We start from the raw sequence: 22,540 nt of genomic DNA, 5'->3' as shown, positions 1-22,540 counted from the left end.
GAGTTCAAAGAAGAGGATTTTTTTTCTCTGACTTCATTGTCAGAAAAAAGATTAGCCTTCTCTTTTGGTAGCTGGTATCTTTTACTTTTTAGACCGGGGAAATCTTTATAACTGGTTGCCTATCCCATTTTTCTCTGGAAGCTCTGACTTCCTCTGTGGCACCATTATATTTCTCCTGCAAGTTTTCATTACTTTTTCATGTAGTACTTTTGAAATTTGATGATGAGGGGGGAAGAGTTTTATACGTTGAAGTTTATAAAGTAAATTGTCACTATCCTATCGTTCCTACCTCCAGTACTACAGCCTGCTGTCGAGGCCTTCTTTCTGGTCCATGCCACAGAGCGGGAGAGCAAGCCTCCTGTCCGAGACACCCGTGAGAGCCAGCTGGCACACATCAAGGACGAGCCTCCTCCACTCTCCCCTGCCCCCTTAACCCCAGCCACTCCTTCCTCCCTTGACCCATTCTTCTCCCGGGAGCCCTCGTCTATGCACATCTCATCAAGCCTGCCCCCTGACACACAGAAGTTTCTTCGCTTTGCAGGTACAGGCAACTCTTAGGCCCCCAAATGTAGAAGGCTTCATTTTTTTTTTACAGGGTCAATTCATACATTTTGTTCTTAGCTGATTTGCAGCGGGGGGGGCGGAGGGGGCGGGTTGGAAAGTGAGGCTAGTGAGGTAGGGACTGGGTCTGGAAGTCCTTGTGTGCCACACTACGTTTTTTTCCCCTGAAACAAGAGAGAATTGCTGGCTGGTTGGCTTTCATTCATTCTTCTGAGACCCATGATGTGCTGATTCCTGCTGTCCTTTCTCCCCCCCAGAGACTCATCGCACTGTGTTAAACCAGATTCTACGGCAGTCCACCACCCACCTCGCTGACGGGCCTTTTGCTGTCCTGGTAGACTACATTCGTGTCCTCGACTTTGATGTCAAGCGCAAGTATGTGCCCTGGTGTTGGGGGGATGGGAACTCTCTAAATGGTATCTCCTCTCCCAGGAAGGAGCCAAAATTTCTCCTGGGATGATGTTTTCAGGGAAAGAAGTTTCCCTTGGTGGCAGCCCTTAGAAGGATGCTGGGGGGTGGGGGTGGGGGAGAGACTCGTCTGTGCCACGGACAATCATTGTACCTAAATACTCCTTGGCCTTCTCCATCCCAGTCTCCATTCTTCATCAGAGAAATGCATGCCTTTGTTTAATCACATGATTTCTAAAGTCCCAGTCCTTCCTTTGGGGTAATACAGGAGGTGCAGGTAGCCACAGCAGGGCTCGTGGGGGGGGCAAGCCTCCACAACACTCCTGTCATTTTTTACTCTTCTCTTCCTTCCTGTGCACCTACACATGCTTACCTGCTTATTGCAGAAATTCCATGCCATAATGTCTGTGGGCCCCTATTCGATGGAGATGGGAAAAATTTAGAGTTGGTAGTGAATGACCTGCCTCTCCCAAACACTGGAAGGATCAGAGGGTCTGGAGGATGGGGGGAACATCACTGCGGATCTTCATCCTAATCAGGCAAACAAAAGTTTACTCTGCCACCCCTAATCTTATTTTCCTTCCTTTCCTACCTCCCAAGATATTTCCGCCAAGAGCTGGAGCGTTTGGACGAGGGGCTCCGGAAAGAAGACATGGCTGTGCACGTCCGCCGTGACCATGTGTTTGAAGACTCCTATCGTGAGCTGCACCGGAAATCCCCTGAAGAAATGAAGAATCGATTGTAAGAGCCCAGAGCAGAGAATAAACAGGATGGGGGGGTTGGGACCCTCCCTACGTGGTAGTGAAGGCTTACTTGGGGCCCAAGTGTGTAGGGGAACTTAGGGAGGTGCTGCCCTCCCCAGTAGGAATTCCTAAGAGGAATCCAGCTTAGATAATCTCACTGAACTATCACCCGTCTTCTCCACCCAGTCTCATGAGACTGGTCTTCTGCTGGCCACCTGGGCCTTGGGCTGAGCTATCCAACAATTCCTATACAGACTGGAGAGTCTTTCGCATTTACAAAGGTACACCTGATGGCTTCGCAAAGAGAGCTTCCTCCGTTGTTACACTAGGAACGGGAACCCTGCTGAGCAAATGGTACCCTGGGTTGAGGGAGACCGTACTTGCAAGAGTGGCTCCCCACCAAATTGGTAATCCCTCATTAGTGATTCTGGCGCCACCTAGAGGAGATTGGCAGTTTGCAGTACCACGTGTCATGGGAGCCATTGAGATGATAGACCTATTGATGTAGTTTGATCCTCCTGAACTCAGGAACTTGATTCCTCCCTTCCCTTATGGCATGGGCTCACTATCCATGTAGTCACACAGGAAGTCAGAGAGGCTTCCAAAACAGACTGAACCCTACTCCTCCACCACCAAATCCTTACAGACGTCGGACTCTGAGCTCAGGTCTCTTTGATGCCACTTGATGATTCCTCCCTACTTTCTTATTAGGCCTTTATACCTTTCCTATTATTGTTTTCTGGAATATGGGTGAGGCTTTACTGATACTTCGGGACATCTCTTCCAGATCCCCACCACTCCTCTGGGCTCTCCTGGCACTCTGCATTTACCACTGTCCTCTGACCCTGCACTCCCCAGCTACTTCTTCACAATCACTCACTCAGGTCATGCTGTGCAAAAGAATGGATTTGTCCTGGGCTTTCTGCACATCCCTGTTTCTGCTCTCTTATACAGGTATATAGTGTTTGAAGGAGAAGAAGGGCAGGATGCTGGAGGGCTCCTGCGGGAGTGGTATATGATCATCTCTCGGGAGATGTTTAACCCTATGTATGCCTTGTTCCGTACCTCACCTGGTGATCGGGTCACGTACACCATCAATCCGTCTTCCCACTGCAACCCCAACCACCTTAGCTACTTCAAGTTTGTCGGACGCATCGTGGCCAAAGCTGTATATGACAACCGCCTCCTGGAGTGCTACTTTACTCGGTCCTTCTACAAACACATCTTGGGCAAGTCTGTCAGGTGAGGATGTGGCACAAACCTGGGACTGTCTTCAGTCCTGGAAATCTGGTCCCTTTTCTTGTGTCCCATCACTAGGCTACCTCTCCACCCCAACCCATGGCCCTAATTTTGTTTATCTAGATATACAGATATGGAGAGCGAAGATTACCACTTCTACCAGGGCCTGGTTTATCTGCTGGAAAATGATGTCTCCACACTAGGCTACGACCTCACCTTCAGCACTGAGGTAGGTCAGGAGATCCTGACCATGGCACATCCCAGCTAGTCTAGGAAACCCATTATGGGGTTGTCCTTGAACTGGCATTGGATAATCTCTAATGCTTCTAAGGAAGCATCTTGATGTCTTAAGTCCCATTCCCCGTTCCCCATCTGGCAGAGAGCAGTGGGTATTTGCATGAGATGGCACAAACAGAAAAAACAGAATTTGTAAAAACAATCCAGGCTGTTTCCTGGTTTCCTCTATGTTTTGAAAAAGTGCTCTAGTACATTATTCTTCATTCCCAAAGGCAGTTCACTCTAGAAAAATTGTACAAATAGACATAAATGAAAAACAAAACAATTTCAAGGTTACTCTTCCCCCAAATTGCTTTCCATAAAGATTCTGTTGTGTTACATTATGTACGTTATCCATGCCCTTTTCCCTTTTACTATTGATAGTTTCTGTATGTTTTAGGACCAAGCCCTTGGCCTTTCCCTATTAGGGGTTTATGGGCTCATGAGAAAAGTCACTGTTTTTTATGACCTTGCTTCATCTCCTTGCCCAGGATACAGCAAAGAGTTTAGGGTGTGTTTCCAGGTATCTATGTAAGTTCCATCCTAGACCAAGCCTGATTCATATTATTGGTTTTGGGTATTCTAGGTCCAAGAGTTTGGAGTGTGTGAAGTTCGTGACCTCAAACCCAATGGGGCCAACATCTTGGTAACAGAGGAGAATAAGAAGGAGTATGTACACCTGGTGTGCCAGATGAGAATGACAGGTAGGGGAAATGTCCGTTAGACCCCCTAGTTGCTCAGTATGGGGCAAGGTCAGGCCTCACTCATTTCACAGACATTGTTTCTTCTCTTCCCCTATGCCAGCCACAAATGCCTTGCATAAAAGGAGTCCAAAAACCTGACCAAAAAATATTTCCCTTCATCCACCCTCATATGGGAGCCTAGAAACAAGAGTGGTAGGTGAGGTAGGCAGATCAGTCAGCATCCTGCCAGATTGGGGATCTCTGACCTCTAACAGTTGTATGAGTTCAGATGCCACGTGGCTTGTTGGTTCTCTCCCCAGGAGCCATCCGCAAACAGCTGGCGGCTTTCTTAGAAGGTTTCTATGAGATCATTCCAAAGCGCCTCATTTCCATCTTCACTGAGCAGGAGTTAGAGCTGCTCATATCAGGACTGCCCACAATCGACATTGACGATTTGAAATCCAACACTGAATACCACAAGTACCAGTCCAACTCTATTCAGGTGAGTTGCTGCTGGCATCCCTCCCTGTATCCTTAAGCAGTGTTAGTTTATATGACACCAAGTAAACCAGTACTCTTAGGGGAAGGGAGTTTTGAGTGACAGCTTACCTGTACCTAACTCTTCACTCTTCTGGAGTTTCAGTTTTCAGGTGATCTCCTTGCTCATCTTGTGAATGGAGGAACTGAAACCTGTCTCACAGAAGGGACTTGCCTAACATTCCAAATCCCATCCCCCTTTCTTCCAAGAACTCTCTACCTAACACTGGCTTCTTGTGTTCATTCCTGTAGATCCAGTGGTTCTGGAGAGCATTGCGTTCTTTCGATCAAGCTGACCGTGCCAAGTTCCTCCAGTTTGTCACGGGTACTTCCAAGGTGCCCCTGCAAGGTTTTGCTGCCCTTGAAGGCATGAATGGCATTCAGAAGTTTCAGATCCATCGAGATGACAGGTCCACAGACCGCCTGCCTTCAGCTCACACATGGTAAGAGGAAGGGTTTGTTCTCCTTTTCAGCATTTAGATTGAATTTGCGTATTTGCTACTTCTAGGCCCCTACCCGTGGTCAGGAGCGCAAATCTGGCCCCGGGTACCCCGGACCTGGGGTAACTCACAATTTGGTGGTTTTTGTGGAGAAGATGATATTTGAGATGACAAGCTGGCCCAGATTCACAGTGGGGCTGGGGTGACATTGCAGGTGAACACTGCCATGTGAGAACAAGGTGTATTCCAGGGCTCAACGTAGCCAGAGCAAGGAGTTGCAGGGAGCAGAATGCTAAAGAACGGCAGGGGTGACCAGTGACCCTGAATGCCTCCTTGGAGCTTTCATGTAGGGCCATGGTGTTTAAGGAGGAGTGACAGGGTCAGATTATGTTTTAGGTGCCTGGTGGCCAGTATTGGGGCCAGATTAGAGGAGGGCAGACAAGGCTAGGACAGGATTGGGAGTCTACAAGCAGAAGTCAAGTGGGCACCATGGGAACACGGATTTGGTTATCATCTTTTGTCACGAATTGATCTTTCTTCTTTCCCTAGTTTTAATCAGCTGGACCTGCCTGCCTATGAGAGCTTTGAGAAGCTCCGCCACATGCTACTATTGGCCATCCAGGAGTGCTCTGAAGGCTTTGGGCTGGCCTAATAAGGCCCCGCCCACCACTGTGGGGTTTTTCTACCATTGTTGGACCTGGGAAGGGGGGAAATGAAAACAAAAAAGAACCAGAAAGAAAATGTCAAAAACCAATAAGTGAAAATCCACCAACTCACCATGTGTGTGTCCCAGCTGCCCCATCTTCCCCAGCGCATACCCGTTCCCCCTTTCCTGCTCATTCTCTCTCCCCGCTCCCTTTTCCTCACCTCTCCCCGTTCCATGCCGTCCATGATCCCTCGCCCCACGTATTAAAAAGGCAATAGCCTTTACAGGGACCCGTTTGTCCCAACTGTTTGAACAGTGTGCTCCTCAGATTCTGTGTTCAGAAGGATTTGCTGCATTGAGACTTGAAACCTTTGGATAGGGGAAAAAAATTATATATATATATATTTTTTTGTTCTGTTTGCATTTCTTAATTTGTGCTTGGAATGTGTTGATGTGCACAGCTAATGATTCAATGCGAGACAAGATTGGCGTCTGTGTTGTGGAGGTTTCAAATAAAGAGCACTCTTCATAACTCACTTTTCACAATGGAGTTTCTTTCAAGTTTAAAAAGAAATAAACACCTCTTGAGCACATGCGAGATGGCTGGAGAAGAAATCCAATGGACTCTCCAGAAAGCCATCTCTGTCACCACACGGGTGCATCCTCCTCCTTCAGAGTCATCAGGAACTGGGGGGCTCTTTTTCAGAATGGGATCTGCACTTGGGGGTGGTGATGGTGTTAGAGATTGCAGCCAAGGACAAAGCATCGCCTTGCTCTAGGGGAACAAACCAGCAGATTGTAAGAGAATTCACTCAGCCCAACCGAAGTTTCTATTTCCTGAGCCTTTATAACAGTTTCAAGCCTGGAGCTCAGTTTAAAATTTTGATTTCATTTATTAATGTTTTAGTTTATTTCTAACAAATTTTAATAAGCAAATAATTTGACTAGCTCCTCAGAACAGTCTTTCCATCCTTTTTGGTTTTGTTTTGTCATCTGTTCGTTTGCCAGTGTGTTCACAGATCGCCCAACAGTCTTCTGTGGTTTTTTTACTCCATCCAGCACTTAAAGTTGATCTAAGGACTTTGATGGTTCCAGCCTTCAAAGAAAAAAGTAATAAAAGTTTAGTTAGAAAAATAACCTCAAGTGGTACTTGCTTTGTGTGGTTTTTCTCATTCTCCAAGGCTCTACTTCTTAGAGATTTTCCCCTTGACCATGTCCCAAAGTGTGGATCTAGGAAAGCAGTGGTGTGTCTGTCCTTAACCTGATCCCTTGGTCCTGATGCAAATGGCTGCTAATCTTTTTTTTTTCTTCCAATGTTCACACTTGTCTGTTCCTGGCCCTCCTGACCACTGAGAAGACAGATGAATCAACCCTGTCCCTCCTATTGAGCTTCTAGTCAAGGGGTGGAGACAGATCAGTTCTGAAGGGGGTCTGGGTGCCCAGCAGAAGTACCTGGTCTAGCCTGGGAGATCAGGAAAGGCTTTCTATCGTCAGTGGCATTTGGGTTGAATTATAAGTCTGTGTGAGAGTGAAGATTAAGAAGAACAGGGTAATCTAGCTCAAGGCAGCAAGAGTCCAGTTGATAGGGCAAGGCTTGAGCAAAGGATAGTGGCCTGAGATGAGGCTAGGAGTCCACCAAGGCTTTAAAATAAAAGGAACAAATAAGCAGAAATATAGTAGAATTGATCAATACACTTAAGAACCGGTTCTTTGAAAAATCAAAGAATAAAGCTCTGGTCATTTAAATTTGAAAGGGGTGCAAGGGTTGGGAGTCGGGTGTGGAAGTTCAGAGTACAGATGGAATAATCCTGAAGGAAATAAATGAATCTAACTCAATGGCATACCACAAAAACCTAATGTGACTGAGTATGATTTGCCTTTGGGATATTCATCACCTCAATGTCAAAAGAGAAAAACCTTTTGACAGTAGATGCAAGGCATTTGCCAACAGTAACTATTCCTGGTAACTTGTAAAGATACTACCTTGATAAGGTAGCATCAGACCAACAGTCAACATCACACTGCAAGCATAAAGTGGTCAATTATCACCATTAACACTGTTCTGCAAGTTCTAGCCATTTCCATAAAGCAGGAAACAAGGTATAGCTGTTGAAGAAAAACCATTTTGCTAAACCAAGAGAATCAAAAGTTACTAGAGCTTAAGTGAGTCCAGCAAGAGGCCTGGTTATAATGAACAAAACATCCGTGTAAACATTTATTGTCCAACAAGTATAATCTGATAAATTAATATAAAGAAATCCTATACAATAGTAAAAATATCCATTGCATATATCAGCATACACAATCTCAAAGATAAGCAAAAATGTATGAGACCTGCCTGTTTAAAAATTGCAAAACAATACTACATACGTGTGTACCAAGAACATGAAAAACCACATCCACATGTATGAATATGGAAGCCCGTGCATAAGTATGACAGTACTGCACGCTGTTCAGGATAAGCTATGGGGGACAAAAGGGGATGCAGTTGGGAAGAGGTACATTACCCCAGAGGGCTTAAATTAAATGTTTTATTTCTTAAGCTGGGTGGTGCTGGGTACATAAGTATTTCTTATAATACTATAATACTTTATAACTTTTCTACACCTGAGATATTTCAAAGTATGTTTTTTGAGATGGACAAATGCATTTGAGGCAGGTATCAGGGAAGTCAATAACAGGCCTAATTCTACGTGAAGGCTAATTAATAGCTGCTTTCATGATATGATTAAACATGTCTCTTTTTGCCCCCTAATAATTCCCTCCACTGATGTGTGAGTTACAATTACTACTGGTTATCTCCTTATTAAAATAGTCCCCTTTTCTTATAATTAGGGTGACCATATAACTTATCATCCAAAGTTGGGCAAATTTTAAAATAAAAAGGGTGTTATTAATTATGCCGTGGGACTTCCCTGGTGGTCCAGTGGTTAGTACTCCATGCTTCCATTGCAGGGGGCGCGGGTTCCATCCCTGGTCAGGGAACTAAGATTCCTACATGCCACATGGCACAGCCACCAAAAAAAAAAAATTACGCTGGGCCACAAGTGCAAACAAACCCAGATAAACTGGGATGTATGGCTCTATACTTATGAAACATAATATGTCTGGGCTGGAGAAACAATTATTACCCAACATAAACATTTTTACTGAGCGCTTACCATGTACTGACAACACTGAGAAGTCACTGCTTTCCAAAAACTCACTGAAGGGAAGGGGTTAGGTGTTGGGAAAGTTCAGGGAGCAATGGATACACAAAGACTCGATAGGCAGGGGTAGCAAGATTAAACATTTTCTCAAATACAAGCAATGACCAGTTAGAAAATAACAGGAAATAGATTCCCTTCACAACAGTAACATAAAATACCTAGGAATAATCTTAAGAAGCAGTGTTTGGGATCCATGTGAAGAAGGATGCTACAAAACTCTTGTGAGAAGCATAAACATAAAAAGAGGCAAATAAATGAACAGGCTTACTGTCTTCATTTGCAAGTATAGCTGGCCTTGAGACTTTGGGAAACAGACATGCTAAGCAAGGTGGAAGCTGAAATGAGCAGACCTGACAGAGAATGGCTTCAAGCCATGACTATTCAGTGTGCTGTGGTCTACTGTAAAGAGAAAATGAAGCACCAAGAGCCAGTTGGGGAAGGAATAGCTTTGTCAGTGTTATTAAGTTTGGGAAACTTGCCTAAGTATTGGAAGGGGGAGAAATAGAAAGTTTGCTCTGCAATTCACACTACATAAATTCCAAATGGAAGATTCAAGTGTGAAAAACGTGAACTTATTTTTGGGGGCAAATAACAAGTGATCTGGGATATGGAAAATCTAACACTAAAAACTACAAAAGACATTATAATGGAAAAGACTGATATATTCGACTACTAAAACATTGGCAACACCACGAGAAGAATTAAAAAGCAACGGCAATCTAGGAAAAAATACATCTCTAACAGGCAATGGGTTAATCCTTACTGTATATATATATTTTTATTTACAAATCACTAAGAGACAAACTCCCCAACAGAAAAACATCCAAGGACATGAAAAGGCAATTCAGAAAAGAAGAAACACAAATGACAGATGGCCAACAAACACATGAAAAGATGCTCAACATCACTATTACAGAAATGCAAATCAAAACTACAATGAGGTATCACCTAACACAGGTCAGAATGGCCATCATTAAAAAATCTACAGGAGGGCCTCCCTGGTGGCGCAGTGGTTGAGAGTCCGCCTGCCGATGCAGGGGATACGGGTTCGTGCCCCGGTCTGGGAGGATCCCATATGCCGCGGAGCGGCTGGGCCCGTGAGCCATGGCCGCTGAGCGTGTGCGTCCGGAGCCTGTGCTCCGCAACGGGAGAGGCCACGGCAGTGAGAGGCCCGCGTACAGCAAAAAAAAAAAAAAAAAAAAAAAAAAAAAAAAAAAAATCTACAGGAACTTACCTTGGTGGCTCACTGGTTAAGAATCTGCCGGCCAATGCAGGGGACACGGGTTCGATCCCTGCTCTAGGAAGATCCCATATGCCGTGGAGCAATGAAGCCTGTGCGCCACAACTACTGAGCCTGTTATCTAGAGCCCGCGAGCCACAACTACTGAGCCTGTGTGCCACAACTACTGAAGCCCGCGTGCCTAGAGCCCGTGCTCCACAACAAGAGAAGCCACCACAATGAGCAGCCTGCGCACCACAACAAAGAGTAGCCCCCACTCACCGCAATTAGAGAAAGCCTGCACGCAGCAACGAAGACCCAACGCAGCCAAAGATAAATAAATAAATTTATTAAAATTAATAAATAAATAATAAAAAAAATCTACAAACAGGGACTTCCCTGGTGGTCCAGTGGTAAAGAATCTACCTTGCAATGCAGGGGATGTGGGTTCAATCCCTGTTCAGGGAACTAAGATCCCACATGCCTCGCAGCAAATAAGCCCACCCACCACAACTACTGAGCTCGTGAGCCTCAGCTAGAGAGCCTGCGTGCCACAAACTACAGAGCCCACCTGCTCTGGAGCCTGCACGCCACAACTAGAGAAGAGAAAACCTGTACGCCGCAATTAGAGAGAAGCCCGCGTGCTGCAATGAAAGATCCCACATGCCTCAACAAAGATCCTGTGTGCCGCAACTAAGGCCTGACACAGCCAAAAATAAATAAAAACATTTTGTTTAAATCTACAAACAATGAATGCTGGAGAGGGTGTGGAGAAAAGGGAACCTTCTTGCACTGTTGGTGGGAATGTAAATTGATACAGCCACTATAGAGAACAGTATGGAGGTTCCTTAAAAACCTAAAAATAGAACTACCATATAACCCAGCAATCCCACTACTGGGCATGTACCCAGAGAAAACCATAATTCAAAAGGATACATGCACCCCAATGTTCATTGCAGCACTATTTACAATAGCCAGGACATGGAAGCAACCTAAATGTCCATCAACAGATGAATGGATAAAGAAGATGTGGCACATATATACAATGGAATATTAGCCATAAAAAGAAACGAAATTGAGTTATTTGTAGTGAGGTGGATGGGCCTAGAGACTGTCATACAGAGTGAAGTAAGTCAGAAAGAGAAAAACAAATACCGAACGCTAACACATATATATGGAATCTAAAAAAAAAAAACAATGGTTCTGAAGAACCTAGGGGCACGACAGGAATAAAGACGCAGATGTAGAGAATGGACTTGAGGATACGGGGAGGGGGAAGGGTAAGGTGGGACGAAGTGAGAGAGTGGCATGGACATATATACACTACCAAACGTAAAATAGATAGCTAGTGGGAAGCAGCCACATAGCACAGGGCAATCAGCTCAGCTCGGTGCTTTGTGACCACCTAGAGGGATGGGATAGGGAGGGTGGGAGGGAGGGAGACGCAAGAGGGAAGAGATATGGGAACATACGTATATGTATAACTGATCCACTTTGTTATAAAGCAGAAACTAACACACCATTGTAAAGCAATTATACTCCAATAAAGACGTTAAAAATATATAAATAAATAAAAATAAATAAATAAACAGCCTTGGGACTTCCCTGGTGGTCCAGTGGTAAAGAATCCGCCTTGCAATGCAAGGGATGCAGGTTCAATCCCTGGTCGGGGAACTAAGATCCCACATGCCACGGGGCAACTAAGCCCGCAGGCCACAACTACTGAGCTCGCGCGCCTCAGCTAGAGGCTGCGTGCCGCAAGCTACAGAGCCCACGCACCCTGGAGCCTGCACACCACAACTAGAGAGAGACAACCTGCATGCCACAACTAGAGAGAAGCCTGCACTCCACAATGTAGAGTCCTTGTGCCCCAATGAAAGATCCCGCATGCCTCAAAGAAAATCCCACATGCTGCAACTAAGACCCGATGCAGCCAAAAATAAATAAATTAAAACAAATAATAAATATATCTTTAAAAAAAAATACACAGCCTAGGGAATTCCCTGGCGGTCCAGTGGTTAAGACTTGGTGCTCTCACTGCACGGGCCCAGGTTCGATCCCTGGTCAGGGAACTGAGATCCCGCAGCCTAGCCTACAAGGACCTACTGTATAACACAAGGAGCTCTGCTCAATATTCTGTAATAACCTAAATGGGAAAAGAATTTGAAAAAATATATATACATGTATATGTATAACTGAATCACTTTGCTGTACACCTGAAACTAACACAACACTATTAATCAACTATACTCCAATACAGTTTAAAATTAAAATTAAAATTAAACAGCCTACCATCTAGTGGGAGAGCAGCCTGAGGGCCTGGCCCCATGGACTCGGCCAGAGCCAAAGCCCCAGGTATGCGGGCATCAGGAAGAGAAGGAGGGAAGGAGGGAAGGAAGGAAAGAAGGGAGGGAGGGAGGGAGGAAGAGAGGAAGGAAGAAAGGATTAAAGCATCCCATCCATATGATATTACTTATATGTGGAATCTAAAATATGACACAAATGAACTTATCTATGAAACAGAAACAGGCTTACAGACATAGAGAACAGACTTGTGGTTGCCAAGGTGGAGGGATGGATTGGGAGTTTGGGATTAGCAGATGCAAACTATTATATATATAGAATGGATAAACAAGGTCCTACTGTATAGCCTAGAGAACTATATTCAATATTCTGTGATAAACCATGATGGAAAAGAATATTAAAAAAAGAATATATATATATATATAACTGAATCACTTTGCTGTACAGCAGAAGTTAACACATTGTAAATCAACTATATTTCAATTAAAAAAAAAGAATGAGGGAGTTCTCTGGTGGTCCAGTGGTTAGGACTCGGCGTTTTCACTGCCATGGCCCCAAGTTTAATCCCTGGTCAGGGAACTAAGATCCTGCAAGCCATGCGGAGTGGCCAAAAAAAAAAAAAAAAAAATGAATGAAATTAGCTGTAGTTTTTATGTAGGTGCCCTTTATCAGATTAAAGAAGCCCCCAAATTCCTAAATTTCTAAGAGATTGTTTATTGTTTCTTTTTTATTTTATTTTATCAGAAATGGATGTTGGATTTTGTCAAATGCTTTACTGGCATCAATCAAGATGATCATATGGTTTTTCTTTATTAGTTCATTAATATGGTGAATTACATTGATTGGTTTTCAAGTGCTAAGCCAACCTTGTATTCCTGGGATTAAAACCCACTTGGTCATTATGTATTATCTTTTTCATATATTGTGTTGGATTTGATTTGCTCGGATTTTGTTAAAAACTCATGTATCTGTGGGGGGTTTTCCAGCTTTATTGAGGTATAATTGACAAATAAAATTGTAATGTATTTAAAGTGTACAATATGATGATTTTATATCTATATACATTGTGAAAGGATCCCCACAACTGTCTACTCCTCTCTTTTTTTTTGAAGTAACATTGGTTTATAACATTATATAATTTTCATGTGTACAACATTACAATTTACCTTCTGTATACCCTAGAGCATGCTCACCACCAAAAGTCTAGGTTCTGTCCATCACCATACAATTGACCCCCATTACCCATTTCTCCCTCTCCCCACACCTGTTCCCCTCTGGTAACCACCAATCTGTTCTCTGTATCTATGAGTTTGTTCTTGTTTTGTTTGTTCATTTATTTTGTTTTTTTAAATATTCCACATATGAGTGAAATCATACAGTATATGTCTTTCTCTGTCTGACTTATTTCACTTAGCATAATACCCTCATCCATGTTGTCACAAATGGCAAGATTTCATTCTTTTTTAAGGCTGAGTAGTATTCCATTGCAAATATATATACCACATCTTTTTTATCCATTCATTTGTGTATCTATGTTTATGAGGGATATTGATCTGTAGTTTTCTTTGATTTTTTTAATAGACTTTATTTTTAGATCAATTTTAGATTCATAGCAAAATTGAGAGGAAGATACAGAGATTTCCCATATACCCCCTGCCCCCACACATGCATAGCCTCCCCCATTAACAACATCCTGCACCAGAGGGGTACGTTTGTTACCATTGGTGAACCTACATTAGCACATCATAATCACTCAAGGTCCATACCTTACATTAGAGTTCACTCTTCGTGCTGTACACTCTGTGGGTTTGGACAAATATGTAATGACATGTATCCATTACAGTATCATACAAAGTATATTCACTTCTCTAAAAATCCTCTGTGCTCTGCCTCTTTATCCCTCACTCCTTCCCCCTAGCCCCTGGCAACTACTGATCTTTTTACTGTCTCCATAGTTTTGCCTTTTCCAGAATGTCATATAGTTGGAATCATACCTTTTCAGATCAGCTTCTTTAACTTAGTAATACGCATTTAAAGTTCCTCCATATCTTTTCATGGCTTGATAGCTCATTTCTATTTAGCACTGAATAGTATTTCGTTGTCTGGATGTACCACAGTTTATAAATCCATTCACCCACTGAAGGACATCTTGGTTGCTTCCAAGTTTTGGCAATTTCCACGTGCAGTTTTTTGTATGGACATAAGTTTTCAATCCTTTTGGGTAAATACCAAGGAGTGTGATTGCCAGATGATGTGGCAAGAGTATCTTTAGCTTTGTAAGAAACTACCAAACTGTCTTCCAAAGTTGTTGTACCATTTTCCATTCCCACCAGCAATGAATGAGAGTTCCTGTTGCTCCACATCTTAGCCAGCATTTGGTGTTGTCAGCATTCTGGATTTGGGCCATTCTGATAGGTGGTAGTGGCATCTCATTACTGTTTTCATTTGCATTTCCCTAATGACATAGGATGTGGATCATCTTTTCATATGCTTATTTGCCATTTGTATGTCTTCTTTGGTGAGGTGTCTGTTAAGGTTTTTGGCTCATTTTTTAATTGGGTTGTTCATTTTCTTACTGTTGAGCTTTAAGAATTCTTTGTGTATTTAGGATAATAGTCCTTTACCAGATATCTCTTTTTCAAATATTTTCTCCCAGTTTGCGACTGGTTTTTTCATTCTCCTGACAGTGTCTTTCACAGAGCAGAAGTTTTTAATTTTAATGAAGTCCAGCTTGTCAATTCTTTCTTACATGGATCATGCATTTGGTGTTTTATCTAAAAAGTCATTGCCAAACCCAAAGTCGTCTAGATTTTTCTCCTATGGTATCTTCTAGGAGTTCTATAGTTTTGCATTTTACATTTGGGTTTGAGTTACTTTTTGTGAATGGTGTCAGTTCTGTGTCTAGATTACTTCTTTGGCATGTGAATGACCAGTTGTTTCAGCACAATTTATTTTATTGTGATAAGAACTCTTTAACATGAGATCTACCCCATTAACAAATTTTTAAGTGTAAAAATTATTATTGCTGACTATATAGGTACAGTGTTGCACAGTAGCTCTCTAAAGATTATTCATCTTGTTTGACTGAAACTTTACGCCCATTGATTAGTAACTCTCCATTGCCCCCTCAACCCAGCCCTTGACAACCACCATTCCATTCCTTGATTCTATGAATTTGACTACTTAAGATACCTCATATGAGTAGATTCATGCAGTATTTGTCTTACTGTGACTGGCTTATTTCATTTAGCATAATGTCCTCAGAGTTCATCCATGTTGTTGCATATTGCAGTTTTCTTCTTTTTAAAGGCTCAATAGTATTCCACTGTATGTAAAATATTCATATTTATTTAGGCTGCACCAGGTCTTAGTTGCGGCACGGCAGGACCTTCACTGCGGCATGTGGGATCTTGGTTGAGGCATGCGAACTCTTAGTTGCGGCATGCATGCAGGATCTAGTTCCCCAACCAGGGATCAATCCCAGGCCCCCTGCATTGGGAGCTTGGAGTCTTACCCACTGGACCACCAGGGAAGTCCCTCCATTGTATGTATATACCATGTTTTCTTTATCCATTCACCTGTCAGTGGACATTTAGGTTGTTCACACATCTTGGCTATTATGAATAGTGCTGCAGTGAACATAGGAGTGCTCATATCTCTTTGAGATACTGATTTCAATTCTTTCAGATAAATAACCAGAAGTGGGATTCTTGGATCCTATGATAGTTCTATTTTTAACTTTTGAGAACCTGCCATATCATTTTTCCATAGTAGTTGCACCATTTTGCATTTCCACCAACAGTGTGCAAGGGTTCTAATTCCTCCCTATTCTCACCAACACTTGCTGTCTCTTTTCACTGTTGTTGCTGTTGTTTTTGATAATTACCATCCTGACAGGTGTCAACAGCCTGTGGAAAAGACTATCTTTGCTCCATTGTTATTATCTTTGCTCCTTTGTCAAAGATCAGTTGACTACATTTATGTGGGTCTATTTCTGGTCTCTCTCCTCTGTTCTATTGATCTGTTTGTCTATTCTTTTGCCAATACCACACTGTCTTAATTACTGTAGCTTTATAGTAAGTCTTGAAATCGGGTAGCAACAGTCCTCCAACTCTGTTCTTCACCTTCAATATTGACTTGGCTATTCTAGATCTTTTGCCTCTCCATTACACATTTTAGAATCAGTTTGTTGATATCCATAAAATAACTTGCTGGGATTTCTTTGTCTGGTTTTGATATAACATCAGGGTGATACTGAACTCATAGAATATGTCGGGAAGTATGCCTTCCTTGTGGTAGGCAGAATTCTAAGACAGCCCCTAAGATTTCCAGCCCCTGGTGTACACATACTTTCTCCCCGTTATTTAATTAAACATGAATCTAGTTACTGCTGTGAAGGGATTTTACAGATGTAATAAAGGTCCAAAATCAGAAGGACAAAAAGTATTTGACACACTGTTGATGTCCCAAAGACAGAGGGGGGCCACATGGCAAAGAATGTGGGCGGCCTCTAGGAGATAAAAGCATCCCCAGATGATGGTCAGCAAGGAAGTGAGATCCTCAGTCCTACAACTGCAAGGAACTGGATTTTGCCAACAAGAATGAGCTTGGGAGCATATTTTTCACCAGAGCCTCCAGACAAGATCTTGGCTTGGCAAACACTTTGATTTCAGCCTTGTTATACTGAGCAGAGTCATGTTATACTGGACTTTTTTAAATTTTTATTTTATATTGGACAGTGTTGTGTTATACTGGACTTCTGACCTACAGAAACTGAGATAATAAATGGATATTGATTTAAGCCACTAAGTTTGTAGTTATTTATTATGCAGCAATAGAAAATTAATACATGACTCTTCTATCCCCTGGAAGAGTGTGTGTACAACTGCTATTATTTCTTCTTTAACTCTTTGGTCAAATTCCCCAGTGAAGCCATCGGGGCATGGGGTTTTCTTCGTAGGAAAGTTTTAAACTATGAAATAAATTTCTTTAAAGACATATGGCTAGGGACTTCCCTGGTGGTGCAGTGGTTAAGGATCCACCTGCCAATGCAGGGAACACGGGTTCGAGCCCTGGTTCAGGAAGATCCCACATGCCGTGGAGCAATTAAGCCCATGTGCCACACTACTGAGTCTGTGCTCTAGAACCCGCGAGCCACAACTACTGAACCCACACGCCACAACTACTGAAGCCCACGTGCCCAGAGCCCGTGCTCCACCACAAGAGAAGGCACCACAATGAGAAGACTGTGCACCACAACGAAGACCCAATGCAGCCAAAAATAAATTAAAAAAAAAAAAGACGTGGCTATTCAGATTGTCTTTTTCTGGAGTAAGCTCAGTAGCTTGTGTCTTTTAAGGAATGTCTCTATTTTATCTAAATTGTCAAATTTATGAGCATAAAGCTCTTCGTGACATTCCTTTAACATAAATCGTACCAATGTTTTCTTAGGTCAGACTCCCAAGGCAATAGAAATAAAAACAAAAATAAACAAATGGGACCTAATCAAACTTACAAGATTTTGCACAGCAAAAGAAGCCATAAACAAACCAAAAAGACAACCTACAGAATGGGATAAAACATTTGCAAATGATGAGACCAACAAGGGCTTAATTTCCAAAATATACAAACAGTTCATACAACTCAACAACAAAAAAACAAACAACCCAATCGAAAAATGGGCAGAAGACTTAAATAGACATTTCTCCAAAGAAGACATACAGATGGCCAATAGGCACATGAAAAGATGCTCAACGTCGCTAATTATTAGAGAAATGTAAATCAAAACTACAATGAGGTATCACCTCACACCAGTCAGAATGGCCATGATTAAAAAGTCTACAAAGAACAAATGCTGGAGAGGGTGTGGAGGAAAGAGAGCCCTCTTACACTGTTGGTAGGAATGTAAATTGGTGCAGCCACTACGGAAAATTGTATGGAGGTTCCTCAAAAAACTAAAAATAGAGTTGCCATATGATCCAGCAATCCCACTCTTGGGCATATACCCAGACAAAACTATAATTCAAAAGGACACATGCACCGCTATGTTCACAGCAGCACTATTTACAATAGCCAAGACATGAAAACAACTTAAATGTCCACTGACAGATGAATGGATAAAGAAGATGTGGTACATATATACAATGGACTATTACTCAGCCATCAAAAAGAATGAAATAATGCCATTTGCATCAACATGGATGGACCTAGAGATTATCATACTAAGCGAAGTGAGTCAGAAAGAGAAAGACAAATACCATAGGATATCACTTATATGTGGAATTTAAAATATGATACAAATCAACATATCTATAAAACAAAAACAGACTCACAGATATAGAGAACATAGTTGTGGTTGCCAGGGCGGGGGCGGGGGGGGGCGGTAGGGGAGGGAAGGAATGGGAGTTTGGGATTAGCAGAGGCAAACTATTATATATAGGATGGATAAACAACAAGGTCATTCTGTATAGCACAGGGGAACTATATTCAATATTCTGTGACAAACCATAATGGAAAAGAATACATATATATATATATATATATATATATATATATATATATAACCGAGTCACTTTGCTGTACACAACAAATTAACACAACATTGTAAATCAACTATACTTTAATAAAATTTAAAAAATAAATAACATCCCTTTATTATTATCTTAATTTCTGTAGGATCTGCAGTGTTGTCCAAAATCTCATTCCTAATATTAGGCATTTGGGTCTTCTCTCCTTTTTCCCTCATCAATCTGGCTAGAGGTTTATCAGTTTTATTGATCTTCCCAAAGAGCCAGCTATTGGTTTCTTTGCTTTTCTGTATTGTTTTTTTTTGTTTTCTACTTCAGTGATTTCTGCTCTTGATTATTTTCTTTCTTCTGCTTACTTTAGGTTTGATTTCCTCTTTTTATCATAATTTCTTAAGGTAGAAGCTGAGGTCATTGGTTTGAGACTACTCTTCTAATATAAGCATTTAATGCTATGATTTTCTTTCTAAGCACTGATTTTGCTGCATTCCATACATTTTGATACATTATATTTCATTTTAATTTCATTCAAAATACTTTTTAATTTTTCTTAGGATTTCTTGTTTGACCCATGGTGTGCTGGTTATCAATTTATTGCCTCTCAACTTCAAATTCACCCTTTCTCCCTCTTCTCTGATAATGAAGCAATTTTAACCATTTTTCCTTTGACAGCTGGCACTGAAACTTTCTCAGTAGAGGGTGCTAGAGAGATATTGCAAGAGGAAAAGAGGTTTCCTTCCTGACTCCTGCATGTTCGCTTGACAGGCTCCTTCTGCGTGGCTTTTTCTAGAAGCAGACTCCTGCAGTGCTCACAACTCTTCCAGTGCCTGATTTCTACCGTGCATGGTGGTCAGTAGTACGCAGTGATCAGCAGCTTTCCTCTCCCTGCAGAACTCACCCTCAGGTAGTTTGGTAGCAAGCACAATGCTCCTGGATCTTGATGCACTCACAGCTTCCCCAGGGCCTGGCTCTTGCGGTGCACAGAGGCCAGCAGCACTCAGTGAACAGCTTTCTCCTGCCTCCCAGCAGGCAGATTTCTGGAAAGTTCCACCAGTGCAGCACAGTGACTTCTCTGCCCTGCAGTGAACTATAGTCATGTCTCTCCAACAAGATCTGGATCTCAGCCCCAGGAGCATTCTATGCCAGCCTAGGGATAGTGACTAATTCCTTTGCCACACTGCATGGCTTATTGGATCTTAGTTCCCCGGCCAGGGATCGAACCCGGCCCTCGGCAGTGAAAGTGCAGAGTCCTAACCACTGGACCACCAGGGAATTCCCTTGTGACTACTTCTTATATCTGCTATTTCTATATTCTTTCGAATTCTCTTCACATCTCACTAACCAATCCCTCATTATTCCAATCCCCTGTCATAGGTAATTCCTTATATTAACTTTCCCTGTTCAAATTACTGTGTTACTCCTCTCTCCAGCTAGGACTCAGACTGATACAGAATTGTTACCAGGAGTGGTGCTAGGAAAGAGATCTGCAAAGATGGGACTTTGAGATTGGTTTGTTCACACCTCTGGCTTATGCACGGTGCTGAACTCCTTGCCAATGAGAGATGGATGCTAGTAATCCATGGCATGCCGTTGCATCACAATTAATCAAGCTATGGTTGATTGTGATGAAGTGCCAACTGAAGCACATTCCCTGGAAGCCGAAATGGCTGCTGCACTTGACTATTATGGCCATGATCATGACTATGAAGACCGTGATGGGGGATAGATTATTTTGAATGCGCTTGAGCACTTACAAAGAGAAAAATAACAAGCTTGGGTCTGTTAATTTCTCAGCTCAAGTCACAGCCTAAGAACCAGAGAACTTTCATGATGTCTAGCAACAGGGCTAATATTGCTGAACATCAAACACAACATTTAATTGTATTAAGTTGTTGAATTACAACGACAGTTGAATTCACAGTCTTGACAATTTTCCATGTGAAAGTTATGGTATTGACTGTTAAAGAATGTGATCCTGAAACTTGGAATGGGGATATCTGTTTGGTCCCAAATGAAACTCACAGTCCTGAGCTACCAAGTCACTCTGAGCCTTCCTTACTAATGGAAGTAGCTTGCCCTTCAGTGTCCGAAACTAACCTTTCTCTCCTTGAAAATGCTGTGATAAACTCACCTGGTCCAGGTGCCTTGAAAAGGGATACTCATTCTCCTCATGACCCACCACAACCACCCCTACTGCTGATAGACACATGACTGAGGTCAAATCTCAGCATGGTCCAGGGGAACAAGTGCACACTATGACCAAGCTGGAAATTGCTTATACACCAAAATAATCGCAAGACTTTGCTAATGTATACTGGCAGAAATCTGGGGAATATATGCAGAAGAGGACTCTAAGGGTGTTAGATGAAGGAGGGCAGAATATAACTCTAGATTAGGCAGAATTCATTGATATAGGTACACTTACTAGAGATTCTGGATTTAACGTGTCAGCACATGCTTTAAGGGTTTACTTGGTTGGCTGACTGAAACTGAGACTCAATTGTGGCCTACAGTTAATGAGGTTGAGATGCCAGAGGTGTCCTGGCATGATATGGAGGAGGGAATCCAAAGGCTTTGGGCAATGGGAATGTTGGACAGAACTTATCATGTATGACTTGAATGCAACCCCCAACTATGTTCCATGACAAGGCTCAGAAGACACTACTTCCACCGAGACGTTGAGAAAGCATCAGTGAGAAGCGCACCTGCAAACTTGGAAAGCTTTGTGGTTGCTCTCTTTTGTAGGCCAGGAATGACGTAGGGGAAGAATGACCCTGAAGACAATCCAGAGATCATCAGGGCTGCCCTTCTGATCACAGGCCCAGAGTGCAAGGGCCCTGGGGGCAGAGTAATTTCAAAGGAGGAGCTGCTGGCACACTGCCCGGCACCGCCTCACGTGGTGGTGGGTTCTGCTAGTGCACTCGGCACTAGGCTCCCCACCTGCCCCAGGTGCAGCTCCGGCGGCCTGGGGTGGTATGGGCTACATCCAGCAGAACCAAGGGGACATGGTGCCTCCACCTTGATTTCAAAGGACTGGGCCTCCTGGCAGAGCTGCAGGCTCAGGACTCCAGATGCAAGAGCCATGGGGCCGTGGCACAGAACCACCTGGGAGCTGGCTGTCTGAAGCCTTGGGGGCCCAGCCCTTGCCCAGCAAAGCCACACCATTGTGCTTCACCCCAGTGTATCTGGAAGGTGGGCCTCCACCCCATTGGGCCTGGAGAGCAGAGCACCTGGCCAAAGAGGACTTGCTCTGGCCTTTGTCACTCCTTTCTTCTCTCCTATTCCTCCATTTTGGAATAGGAATGTCTACCCTATGCCTGTCCTAACACCGTATTTTGGAAGCACATAACTTGTTGGGTTCACAGCTGGAGGGCAATTTTCCTCAGGATGAATTGTACTTTGAGTCTCACCCATATCTGATTTAGAGGATATTTAGATGAGACTTTGGAATTTAGACTTTAGAGTTGATGCTGGAATGAATTAAGACTTTTCAGGCTGTTGGGATGGAATGAATGTATTTTGCATGTGAGAAGGATGTGATTTTTGGGGGGACAGGGGCAGAATGCTATATATTGAATATGTCTCCCACCCACCCCCAGTTCATATGCTGAAATCTAATCCCCAATGTGATAGTATTTGGAGATGGGGGCCTTTGGAAGGTGATTAGGTCATGAGAGTGGAGCCCTCATGAATGGGATTAGTGCCCTTATAAAAGGGGCTCCAGAGAGATCTCTAGCCCTTTCTGCCATGT

The 22,540-nt window shown here is 42.9% G+C and overlaps 1 protein-coding gene across 9 annotated transcripts in view; it reads left to right on the top strand.

The window, feature by feature from the left end:
• HUWE1 (HECT, UBA and WWE domain containing E3 ubiquitin protein ligase 1) overlaps window positions 1-6,065 on the top strand; it is a 144,903-nt gene extending 138,838 nt beyond the window's left edge. For all 9 annotated transcript variants that reach the window (XM_082609743.1, XM_082609742.1, XM_082609746.1 and 6 more), the window contains 9 exons: window positions 296-541; window positions 819-936; window positions 1,570-1,710; window positions 2,667-2,954; window positions 3,075-3,180; window positions 3,814-3,931; window positions 4,231-4,412; window positions 4,700-4,890; window positions 5,437-6,065. In XM_082609743.1, coding sequence (XP_082465869.1) covers window positions 296-541; window positions 819-936; window positions 1,570-1,710; window positions 2,667-2,954; window positions 3,075-3,180; window positions 3,814-3,931; window positions 4,231-4,412; window positions 4,700-4,890; window positions 5,437-5,539 — 1,493 coding nt within the window. In that variant the 3' untranslated portion in view covers window positions 5,540-6,065. The remainder of the gene's footprint in view (window positions 1-295; window positions 542-818; window positions 937-1,569; window positions 1,711-2,666; window positions 2,955-3,074; window positions 3,181-3,813; window positions 3,932-4,230; window positions 4,413-4,699; window positions 4,891-5,436) is intronic.
• Window positions 6,066-22,540: the final 16,475 nt, after the last annotated feature.

Source organism: Mesoplodon mirus, assembly GCF_964341445.2.
Source record: "Mesoplodon mirus genome assembly, chromosome: X".
In the NCBI taxonomy this organism is placed as follows: Eukaryota; Metazoa; Chordata; class Mammalia; order Artiodactyla; family Ziphiidae; genus Mesoplodon; species Mesoplodon mirus.
Note: the sequence above shows the minus strand (reverse complement) of the source record. Positions and strands in the feature narration are given on the sequence as shown.